Raw genomic sequence first — 11241 nt, 5'->3', positions numbered from 1 at the left:
CAGGGATCTGATGTCATCCCATCCTGTCAAAAATACTAATACAGCACCTGGACGTTCTTTTCGACAGATGTGACAGAGAACAGCCTCAATGAGATTAAATCCTATGCAGTCAGGCATCCAAGACGAAAGTGAATCACGTGTCCTAGAGTTATAGCTTTCAAAATTTGACTTGGTGAGAGCATCCTGCAATTTTAAAGAAAGATTGTTGAACAATGTTATTGAAAGATTTGGTCTGTTCAGCTAACGTACTTCATCAATAGAAACATAGATCAGTAAGACTGGCAAATTAGCAGATTACCCTTGCCCTGTCATATGAAGCTTGAAACTTTAATTCTAAGGAACTTCCACTTTATGTACAAAAATTAGCTAAGTACCTCAACAAGAGTAGTGATCTGGTTTTTTCTTTTGCGAGGCATTAACTGTTTTTGCGTTTTCCACGTCTTTTCTTGACCATAATCATCAACTTGGTTGAAAGAGGTCAACTTATATCCCGTTATTTCCAGTACATCCTCCAAAAAATGTGCCTTCACTGGATGTGTGAAGCCCTGAAAAGTATATGTACATACATTCAAGGCTTTGACAAAGACCTATTTTGAAATCGGAAAGCGTACTGACTCATTGAGGAAGAACATTGTCTTACAGGAATGTGAATGGTTGGTGCCCCTCCATAATAATTAGAAAAGAGTTCAGCATTTAAAGTGGCACTCATGAGAATCAATCTCAGATCTGGACGCCGTGGAAGAAGCTCCTTTAACACTATAATTAAGAAATCTGCAACCAAGAAGCGAGCGGGATAAACAATTATGAGACTCGATTTGCAGAAACCTAAACAATAGATATATAGAATATGTACCTTCATTCATGCCCCTTTCATGGATTTCATCAACAAATACATGTGTTACACCATTCAAATTGCGATCACTAAGCAGACGTCTAAGTAGGATACCACTTGTACAAAATAGAAGATGGGTATTTTTTCCTCTCATTCCTTCTAGCCGAACTTTAAACCCAACCTATCAAAAAAATCTCTGTTAGGTATGAAATCATTAACAAACAAGCATCTTTAAACAAATTTTTAGTGTTCGTTGGAGTAATCAGACAGCATTCGAATTGGTGCTCAAATGAAGCTTAAGCATCTTGACTAACCGTTTCACCAAGAGGTTCTCCTCTTTCAGCTGACACTCTTTCTGAAACTGCCATGGCAGATATTCTCCTAGGTTGTGTACAAATGATGTTGCAGAATGCTCCTCGACCAGATTCTATCTCTGATTCCAAAATGTATTGGGGAAGTTGAGTTGTCTTACCACATCCAGTCTCCCCAGATACAACTATTACCTGAGAATTTTGACAGTCAAAGACGTACAACAAAACGAATATCCAATCACAGTCAAAGATTATCATCTCTAAAGTTTCACCTGGTTTCGAGCAATAGCTTGAAGAAGTCTTTCTTTGTCCTTAAATGAAGGCAAAGATTTCCGGAATTCCAGCATCGTCCTTCCCTCAGGAGATTCCTAATATCCAACCAAACAACTATTGCTTTAGTAAAATGATTTGATGAAAAGATAAGAGGAACGGGGTAAAGATGATTTAGTATTACCTGCCAGGTTCTCTGCATATTGCGCATCCGCATACTCCTCCTCTGAAGTACCTTTTCCATAACAGAACCATCGAGAAACGAATCAGAACTGTCATCAGGAAGTTCTTCAGTCTGTTTAGGAGGTTGAGAATCAGCTACACCTTCATTAGCCTTTCCTGAGAGTAGCTGCTGTCTATCAAGGTGTTCCTGGAGAAGTCCCTCTACCCTTCTTTGCAAACTCAAAGGAAGTACCACCTGCACGAGGAGATGCATTGCAGGTTCAGCATAAAAGTAAAAATAAATTATGCCTTATCATTTTGGTAAATCAAGAGAGGAAAAGTTACCTCCCGTTGTGGTCGCTTATCATCCAAATCTGGCCGGTAGTTTGGAAGAGGAACCTTGCTTGCAACCACCACTTTCCCGTAAATTTCACTGTTAAGTCGGAACCGCAAATCCAAAGAAACAAGAATCAGGTTAGCCCATAGTGTATGATAAGAAACATGTTATTGAACAAATAAAGATCTACTTATATACCTATACAGTCCCATTCTCTTGGCAAGATTTGAAATCTGCTCATAATCCCTTCGATCCCTTTTGTCTCTGGAAACAATTTCTTGTTCGCTACCATTGGCCAACAGAATACTTAACTTCCACTTCCACTCATCAACATTGGCCACAGAAGATGAAGCCTATTAACCAGTTCACGCCATGTATCAAATCATTCCCCAAGTAAAAAGGATCAAACAGAAATTGTTAAAAAAACTCTCATTTACATAGTCATTCCACTAAACAATTTTATCAACAAAGTTATCTATCTATGTAGCGTTTTATTCTCACAAACACCTAAAGTTTCCATTTTGAGAGAAACTTTATACACTAGAGATCGACACAAATCCAATCCGAGTAATCTAATAGTCTGAACTCAAATGTTTCAACAGGCTGATGATTGATCCCATTTATCTAAACAATTTACCAAAACACGAACCTTATGTTCCTCGAATTCACACTCGTATTCATCATCGGAGAACTGTTCCGCAGTGTGACCAATGAAACGACGATGTATTGGGTAGAACAATCCCGTGACACCATCCCCACTGCGACTCGAAATCAGAAACGCCGGCGAACTAGAGACCGGACCAACGGTAAAGGTCCTGTATAAAGATGGATTTCCCAATAGAGAACGAGTATAAATCCTGGTCGTCTGCCCCAACAAGAGGTTTATTCGTTTCGTGAAACGCATTGTAGAAAGCTAAATAGACGATGAGGCATGGTTCTTAACCTCGCCGTCTTCCTCGTCTCTACTTCCCCGTTCTCCGGCAAATGAAGTTACTTTCTGATTCTCTCAGTGCCCAATTCAACTGGGTTCTTTCCCAGACTGAGATTAATAGTCAGAGAAGATCGAAAGGAGTAAGCTTTCAGGTCTTTCAGGGTTTAGGGTTTATGGATTTTGTGATACTACTGTTAAATTGTTTTGGACCAGCATAGCTATTTTTGTTTAATTGACAAAATTAATATATGGTCCTCGTTATTTTATTATGTTTAAATGCTACCCCTAAAAGAAACAGATAATGTTTATTGTCCTAATGGATGTGAAATTGTAATTTAACAAGAATTTTGTGCTAATTACATGACTTAAATAAATATATGACATCACCAAACTTTATTAGATTTCAGAATATATCACAGTTACAAAGTATAATAGTATACATTTTTCAGTTCACACATGACACAACTTCTTCTTTTAAGAGATCTCATTCTGGTTTGGTAGAAGATGATGAAGAAGGAGACGACGTCGAAGAAGATGAAGAAGAAGGAGATGAAGAGCAAAAGGTATAAGAGACATAAGCTCCAAGAGCAAAGATAACAAGAGCAGCCACTCCTACGTTCAACATCAACTTCTTCTCTTCACTTGTTATCTCTTTCCTCCTTATTTTCTCCATTATCCCTTTCCCCATTTTCTTTTCCTTCTCCACCAAGGATCCTAATTTGTCTTCTGCTGATTTCACCACCTCGCCTACTCCTCCTAACCCGGGCTTGAGACCAGACCTAGACTCGGATTTGGGGCTAGATACGTGCCCGGATTTTGTATAGACCACTTCTGGAAGCTTCCTCTCTTCTGGCTTTAGTAGTATCTTCTCTTTTCCTCCAGTAACATCAATAGACTTTCTCTCATTGATCTTCTTTAGTTTAGCTTCTTCCACATGCTTCATTTCCTCAAGCTTCTTTTGCTCGAGTTTCTCTTTTGCTTCAACTTCTTCTTGAAGCTTTCTTGCCTCGGCCTTCTCTTTTGCTTTAGCTTCTTCTTGAAGCTTCCTCATTTCAGCCTCCTCCTTTGCTTTAGCTTCTTCTTGCAGCTTCCTAATCAGCCCCTCTTTCTCTTCCAGAAGCTGCTGCTTCTTCTGCTTAGCTTCTTCCTCTTCCTTCTCTTTCCTTCTAGATGCTTCCAACAACATCTTCTCCTCTAGCCTCGCCATCTTCTCCAGAGCAGCAGCTTCGGTTTTAGAAGCTTCAGGAAGATTAGCCACCTTGGTGATCGTCTCCTTAGGCAGTGTGATGGTGAGGACATTGTTTTTGAAACTCCCATGGATCTTATCTACTAGACAATTCTGTGGAACAGTGAACACCTCGTTGAACCGGCTCCATCTCCGATCAGCCAAAGGACGTTCTCCTGTTACTCTTATCATCTTCGTGGTATGCACATATGTCACCTTTACTTGCTCCTTTGCAAAACCTTAAAAAAACCAATTCACATCAGAATTAAACCACCATAATTAATCCAATATTTCCCAAAAACATTATTTTTGATTATTTTGAATACCAACCTGGAAGATCAATTGTGAGAATCGTGGCTTCAGGTTGATCCTTCCATTCGGATTTGGGGACAAGGTCCTCGTACTGAACCCCTAAGCCTGTTCTTTTCTGTTGCTGTCTGGCTGCCATTATCAAATACTTCTTTTGTTTAGTGATCTCTTCTGAATTGGTTATTTTGAGCTTTGATAATATTAGTAAGGTGTATTGCTCTGCATATATATGTCTTAATATTTCTGCAATACTTAGCCATTTTCTCTTATGTTATGCAATGGATATTCCTAGTTTTGCGGCTATGTTTTCTGTTAGTCAAAATCTCTTCTTTAGTCTCAGGTCATCATATGTTTCTTCTCTTACAAAGAAAGCATATTGTTCTTGCTTTCTTTACAAGTTTGTTTTATGTCTTGTATCCTAATGACGTCACTTCTGAGTCTTGATCAGTTGAGATGTTTATAGCTTCTTCTCTTTTGTTTACCAAGATTTACCATTATTGCCCACAACGTAAATTTAATTTATTTTCAAGAATGATGGATTGAAGGAAGACAACAGTCTGTAGAATGTAAAGACCCTAAAAGAAGAACGTTCCAGTTCAAATATTAAAGATGTTGCAGGTTGCAATAACTCTGAACACAACATGACACAGATTCAGGATCTCTTTTGCTAGGCTAGAAGAACAAAACTACGTTACGAAAAATAAAACCTCCAGGATCAGATAACTGAAAGAATTATCGACTCCAAGCTTTCATCTTCTCAGAACTCGGCTTAAGCTACAAAAGAAAGTTACCTCAAGTGTCAGATTCTTACCAGTTTATGAAGAGAAATTAAAAAGGAAGTTGAAACTGGTGATGATACCTTGGGAAGAGAAATAGACAAATTGTAGCAGATACAAGGACTGTGGTTAAGCACGGCTTTGTGCTAGTAGCAGAAGCTGAGGTTGACCTGTTTACAACCAAAATAAGGGGTTAAGAATCAAAATCTTGTGTCAGAGCATACTGAAACGATGGAACAAGAAGCTGTGTGAAGCATTCTACCTAGCAACAATGCTTTCAACAGATTCGGTTTCAAGACCAGACCCATAAGCAAAGAGTGGGTCATAATGTGAATCTCCATAGCTCATAGGCAACTGCTCTGTGTTTCTGAACCATGTAACAGGAAGTTTTCCACTGAAGCCATGGTCCCCAAAAAGAGCATCAGTGATACCTTGTCCTTCTGTTCCTGGTAGCCACGCTGCAACCAATGCCTCAATGGAGGCAACATAAGGTTCCATCACAAGCGGTCTGCCTGAAATAACCACAACCACACACTTGACAGCCTGACAAGTGGAGCTAATAATCGCTGGACCTGGGTCCAGCATAGTTAGCTTTTCGCTATCTCCATCTGTCTCTGCATATGTACGTTCACCAACAGCAACGATTGCATAAGCAAAGTTGTTCGATTTGATGAATTCAGCATCTGGATTTTCGCGGAAGACAACTTCAGTGCTTTGATCAACAGCTGATTTTACAGCGCCAAGAAGTGTAGTCCCTGAATCATACAAAGACATATTAGTTGCTGAAATGTTCATCAACTATGTCTTTCATCATTGCTCAAGCTATTTTGTTTCACAGCATAAACAGTCACAGACATGATGATAGCAAATTGAATAATCTGAAATAAGAGTTGCACAACATACCCCTCGTGTTCTTGTTACCGCTAAATCCTTGCCATGTCATGGTCCAACCACCACACTGATAACCCAAATTATCAGCGTGAGTGCCAGCAACTAGGATCTTTGAAGTCTTCCTGGGAAGTGGGAGCATAGGATTGGTTTTGTTCCCGTTTTTAAGCAGCACAAGGGATTTCCTAACAGCCTCCCTTGCCAAGTCTCTGTGTGCCTAATAGAAATTGAAAACATTCCATCAATATTTTGAAGTACTTGCAAGAGATTCTAGCTCTTGATGATTAGGCAACTGACCTGGCTTCCTAGTTCATTGGCAAAGCTGTAATCAGCCAAAGGGTTCTCAAAAAGACCCATGGTGAACTTGACAAGCAGGATTCTTCTGACTGCATCATCAATCCGGGTGACAGGAATTACTTTGTTCTTCACCAAGGACATAAGATCATTGACAAACTCGGTAAAGTTGAAGGGGACCATGACCTGCATATTATTTCATTAGCTAACACAGAAATGAGTAGCATCAGCCTATCTAAGTCCAGGAATGTCTGTGAAGTTTAAAACACAAACCATATCAATGCCAGCTTGAATTGCAGCTCGGACGGAAGCAGTGTAGTTCGTATGCGGTGGTGAGGAAATCTTATCAACACCTTGCCAATCCGAAATAACAAAACCCTGCGCATATCATAGGAGAAGATAAGTTGGAATTAGCACTCAAAATCATCTCCTTCATATAAGAATTCTATTCACGACTCTACAAATACATGGAGAAAGAGCCTTATACATTCAGAAAGACTACTGCCAGAACACAGAGCATGTGCATTGAAGTTGACATTTAAGGAGGAAAAGTAGGCAGACCTTAAACTTAAGGGTACCCTTAAGATACCCTGTGATAAGCTCAGTATTTGCATGCATCTTTTCACCATTCCAGCTCGAATATGAAACCATCACTGTGGAAACACCTTTGTATATTGCATCAGCATAAGCAGGCATGTGAACGCTAAGAAGACCATGTAAATCAGTCACCGTGTTGTTCTCATTTACTCCTCGGGTTGTCCCACCATCTCCCACGTAATGCTTAGCACATGCTGCAACTTTATCCCTGACAAAATAACACACATGAACTGAAGAACATACTTATGTAAGGCTGCTCATAAAATATAACACAACCAAATTAGCAAAAGCCTAACCTGCCACCAACGAATGGAATGCCATGTTTATAGTTGGAAGGAGGCTCTCCTTGTAAACCAAGTATGACATCTGTCATGTCTTCCACAACTTTGTGATCCTCGCTGTAGCTCTCATAACACCTACCCCATCTTGGATCTCTACAAACCTACAAAAAGTGAGTGGGAAACAACTTTAACAAATGTCCAAAGATATGAAGATTGGCAGATTTATAAGACTTTGGCAGAAGGTGAAAACTTATAGGATCCAGAATACAGAAACTTACTGCAATGCAAGGAGCAAATGTGTATGGAATTCCAGTGGCTCTGACTTCGACTGCTGTAGCCGCTCCAATCCTCTTAACAAGATCAGGATCCCTGTGAAACTCAAATCTATCAGCAGAAGAACTCTAGATAACGTTCACAAAAACAGAGATGGGAAACATGCAGAACCAAATAAACGATTTAGCTAATACTTGCCTGGTGGCTCCAAGACCAACATTGTGAGGGAAGATAGTAGCGTTGTAGACATTGTTATGCCCGTGAACGGCATCAATGCCATATATCATAGGAATCCCCAAACGACTCACTAAAGCTCCTTTCTGATACCCATTGATCATATCAACCCAGTTCTGAGCGGTTGCCTCAGGAAGTGGAGCACTCCCACCACCACTCAGTACACTGCCTGCACAGAACAAAGAGTACCAAGAAAAATTACTCAGCTTATCTAGTTCTAATGCTAACAAGATGATGAGAGACTGAACTACTGAAAGGAAGCCTAAAGTTAAATGAAACCCTCAATTCAACAATAAATTCTGAACAAGAACAGTTGGACCGACTGATTTACCAAAGAAACCATTCAATATGCCCACCAAAATGAGAGAAATTGGAGAACCAACAAAATTAGCCAACCAACCAAGTACAAAAGAAACTGCAAGAAAGATAAGTTATTTGCATACCGATGAAGTAATCTCTCATGATGTTAACAGTGGCAACACTTCTATCAATCTGGACCATCTGACCAATCTTCTCTTCCAAAGTCATTCTACCAAACAAATCCTCAACTCGATCTGAAACGGTCTGTTTGGGGTCCTTGTACAGCACATAGTCTCCATCCCCATAACAACAAACCCACACACACATCCATAGAAGAATCGCTACGAAAACTCTGCTCATCTTGGTTAAACAGGGGGGGGGCAATTCTGGAAATACAAAAGACAGAAACTCAAGATAAGAAAGAGTTCTCACTTCTCACTTGTCAGCTTAGAAATATCTAAAACAAAAACAAAAATCCCTCAAATTGCTGATACTTTAAGGTTCTAAGCATCCGAACAAGAAACAAAAGAAAAAGAAAAAAAAAAGCAACCTTTTTTCATCAGTGATAAAAAGAGAGAAGAAAAAAAGCGAAAAAAACAAACTTTATTGAGATTTACTGTATTAAGTTTTCAACAAAGATGAAGAAACCCACGATTCGGTATCGAATCTTTTCCCATGGAATTAGAAAGACTTATACATTGAAGGAGGAAAACGCAAGATCCCAAAGTAGAGAAAGAAAGAAAGAACTTACAGTAGAGAGAGAGAGAGTTAGGCAGAGGAGCAACAACAACACTAGATAATATCTCTGCTTCTTCTTCTTGTTCGATGAGATTTTATTAGAAACAATATTAATAAGAGAATTAAAAAAGAGTAGTTAATAAACGCTTTTAAGCAGAGATATAAAGAGAGAGAGAGAGAGAGAGAGAGTGTAAAAGTAAAAGACGTTGATGTTGTTGTTTTTTTCTTGGGAACGTGGGGTTGGCTCACGTTTTTCCACAAAAACATCTGTACCCCCCAGCCCCAGAGTATACTCTGCTATTAGCATAACGACGAACAAAGCGTCGTCGTTTCGTCTTTTTTAAAGTTTTCTTTTCTTTTTTTTTCCTTCTTTCATATATTTCCTTTTTAAGTTTAATAAAATTATATCCTTTTTCTTAAATTACTGAAAATATCGTACTTGCTTTTTAACCGACCTTAGACCCGTGTCACTAGGGCGGGAGAATCAGATTCCTCGACTCTAATCTCACGCTAAACCGGAGTTGATGATACTCCGCCCTCCGGCCGCCCCGCTACTGTGTAATCCCCCGCCGTTAAAAAGAAAAAGACTTTACTTTTTCCTCTACGATGATTATTATGTCGAAAAGTCTCCATCTTTGGTTTCGTGGGTGGAGGATCCTGATGACGGGGGATACGATACATTTGCCTTGAGGTTAGGGATTTTGAGTGCTTGTGAATCGTTCAATTGGGGAAGACAGGAGAGATGAGTTTAGAGCACCCGTAACCTTTGAAATTTCAGTTTTTTTAATCAAAAAAAGCACTCAAATTTCAGACTTTAGTTCTTTCAAGTTAATGAATCAGAGTTAGTGAAACAAAGACGTTCTGTAAGCTGTGATTCTGATTTCTGTGCTAACAGCATTAGGAGGTAATTATTTTCTGACGAGCTTAACAGATTCCAATTGTGTGCATTGCTGCTGACTTTTCCTGGCTTCTATTGTCGAAGGTTAAGGCACATATATATATATGTTCAGTTATGGGAAAGAATGTCTCAGGAAAGATCACTTTTCTGATGGCAGTTGACATTGACTTGTAGATTATGGTAAAGATTGAGCCAATTGACGTGTCTTATTCCATTAGTCCTTTTTTTTGGTCAGCCTGCATTAGACGTGTAGAATGTTTTTTACTTATGGTTGTGCACGGAACAGAAAACTTGGTCAGCCAGAGCCAATTAGTCCTTTTTTCTTTTTTGACAGCCTGCATGAGTCAATTAGACGTGTAGAATGTTTCTTACTTGTGGTTGTGCATCCGTTTATCAGGGGGCTCTTGCCAAAATGTCTAGTGGCCCATATCTTATATCTGATGATCGAATTGTACTTACGNAGGGGGGGGGGGCAATTCTGGAAATACAAAAGACAGAAACTCAAGATAAGAAAGAGTTCTCTCACTTGTCAGCTTAAAAATATCCAAAACAAATACAAAAACCCCTCAAATTGCTGATACCGCAAGAAAGGGAAAAAAAAAAAAAAGCAACCTTTTTTCATCAGTGATAAAAAAAGAGAGAAGAAAAAAGCGAAAAAAACAAAAAACTTTATTGAAATTTAACAAAGATGAAGAAACCCACGATTCGGTATCGAATCTTGTCCCATGGAATTAGAAAGACTATACATTGGAGGAGGAAAACGCAAGATCCCAAAGTAGAGAAAGAAAGAAAGAACTTACAGTAGAGAGAGTTAGGCAGAGGAGCAACAACAACACTAGAAAATATCTCTGCTTCTTCGGGTGAGATTTTATTAGAAACAATTCATAAGAGAATTAAAAAAAAAGAGTAGTTAATAAACGCTTTTAAGGGCATGTTTATAGGGAGATCAGTTTAGGGTGTTTTAGAGTATAAATATTGTGAAAATAATGTAAGATCAGTAGTTAAGAACTTTGGTTAAGAAATTAGTTATTGGGAGAACATATGTAAGATCTTAAGATTTAATAATATAATATTCTTATAGAAATTTAAGAATGTTTAATAAATACATAGATTAATGTTTAATGAAAAATTTAAGAATGTCTATTACTATTTAATAATATAATGTTTATTAATATTCTTAAACATATAACAATTATAAAAATAAATAAAATAACATTTTAATTGCAAACTTATAAAACTTTTACTAAAATTCAAAATACAATGCCATATTTTTATGAAACCAAAAAAAAACATTGTAAATAAAATTTTAAAAAAAACAAACAAACATATTACTTAATTAATTAAACAAGACAAACATTTTATTTAATTAATACATAGATTAATGTCCAAATTTATTCCATATATTCTCAATCAAATCCTCCTTTAATTTGCGATGTGTTTGTTTATCACGAATTAATGTATGGCCATCACCTAAACCCTCAAGATTTGAAGACATAGTTACTGAAAATGTAAGATCCGGAGTAGTTCCAGTTCCATCTTCTTGTTGGAATTCTTGTTCGTCATAGAGTGTGTATGAATCTCGTTC

The 11241-nt window shown here is 38.2% G+C and overlaps 3 protein-coding genes across 5 annotated transcripts in view; all 3 read right to left on the bottom strand.

The window, feature by feature from the left end:
* LOC104737841 (DExH-box ATP-dependent RNA helicase DExH3-like) overlaps positions 1 to 3022 on the bottom strand; it is a gene marked incomplete at its 3' end in the record, with an annotated part of 7480 nt that extends 4458 nt beyond the window's left edge. The window contains exons 1-10 of the mRNA XM_010458097.2: positions 2562 to 3022; positions 2111 to 2265; positions 1921 to 2008; positions 1598 to 1831; positions 1416 to 1511; positions 1147 to 1335; positions 854 to 1013; positions 641 to 771; positions 375 to 545; positions 48 to 183 (exon numbers count right to left, since the gene is read on the bottom strand). Of these exons, the coding sequence (XP_010456399.1) occupies positions 48 to 183; positions 375 to 545; positions 641 to 771; positions 854 to 1013; positions 1147 to 1335; positions 1416 to 1511; positions 1598 to 1831; positions 1921 to 2008; positions 2111 to 2265; positions 2562 to 2816 (1615 nt within the window). The remainder of the gene's footprint in view (positions 1 to 47; positions 184 to 374; positions 546 to 640; positions 772 to 853; positions 1014 to 1146; positions 1336 to 1415; positions 1512 to 1597; positions 1832 to 1920; positions 2009 to 2110; positions 2266 to 2561) is intronic.
* On the bottom strand, positions 3209 to 4591 carry LOC104734494 (protein RESTRICTED TEV MOVEMENT 2-like). Its single transcript, XM_010454089.1, has 2 exons — positions 4399 to 4591; positions 3209 to 4307 (listed from the first exon to the last, which is right to left on the bottom strand). The coding sequence occupies exons 1-2, from the start codon at positions 4514 to 4516 to the stop codon at positions 3328 to 3330; spliced, it is 1098 nt and encodes a 365-aa protein (XP_010452391.1). The 5' UTR covers positions 4517 to 4591; the 3' UTR covers positions 3209 to 3327.
* Positions 4917 to 10529, bottom strand: LOC104768683 (beta-glucosidase BoGH3B). 3 transcript variants are annotated; one of them, XM_019234943.1, is made up of 12 exons: positions 10457 to 10529; positions 8164 to 8406; positions 7685 to 7889; positions 7492 to 7582; positions 7229 to 7374; positions 6897 to 7140; positions 6609 to 6713; positions 6339 to 6521; positions 6057 to 6258; positions 5416 to 5908; positions 5237 to 5323; positions 4917 to 5151 (listed from the first exon to the last, which is right to left on the bottom strand). In XM_019234943.1, exons 2-12 carry the CDS (start codon positions 8378 to 8380, stop codon positions 5127 to 5129), a joined length of 1998 nt encoding a protein of 665 aa, XP_019090488.1. In that variant the 5' UTR covers positions 8381 to 8406; positions 10457 to 10529; the 3' UTR covers positions 4917 to 5126. The 3 variants fall into 3 exon arrangements, with proteins under 3 accessions (XP_019090488.1, XP_019090487.1, XP_010452390.1); XM_019234942.1 differs by lacking the exon at positions 10457 to 10529 and adding an exon at positions 10359 to 10398; XM_010454088.2 differs by lacking the exon at positions 10457 to 10529 and adding an exon at positions 8772 to 8905.

This window comes from Camelina sativa, chromosome 13, assembly GCF_000633955.1.
Source record: "Camelina sativa cultivar DH55 chromosome 13, Cs, whole genome shotgun sequence".
NCBI classification, from domain to species: domain Eukaryota; kingdom Viridiplantae; phylum Streptophyta; class Magnoliopsida; order Brassicales; family Brassicaceae; genus Camelina; species Camelina sativa.
This window is presented reverse-complemented; position numbering and strand designations above follow the sequence as displayed.

What these genes read in the sequence shown, in the direction of transcription:
- LOC104734494 (XM_010454089.1), bottom strand. Translation starts at nt 4,516, where the DNA reads ATGGCAGCCAGACAGCAACAGAAAAGAACAGGCTTAGGGGTTCAGTAC. An exon ending in TCTCACAATTGATCTTCCAG is followed by an intron (nt 4,308 to 4,398) that starts GTTGGTATTCAA and finishes GGTTTTTTTAAG; the next exon opens with GTTTTGCAAAGGAGCAAGTA.
- LOC104768683 (XM_019234942.1), bottom strand. Translation starts at nt 10,383, where the DNA reads ATGGGACAAGATTCGATACCGAATC. An exon ending in ACAAGATTCGATACCGAATC is followed by an intron (nt 8,407 to 10,358) that starts GTGGGTTTCTTC and finishes TTGTATTTCCAG; the next exon opens with AATTGCCCCCCCCCTGTTTA. An exon ending in CGGTAACAAGAACACGAGGG is followed by an intron (nt 5,909 to 6,056) that starts GTATGTTGTGCA and finishes TGTATGATTCAG; the next exon opens with GGACTACACTTCTTGGCGCT.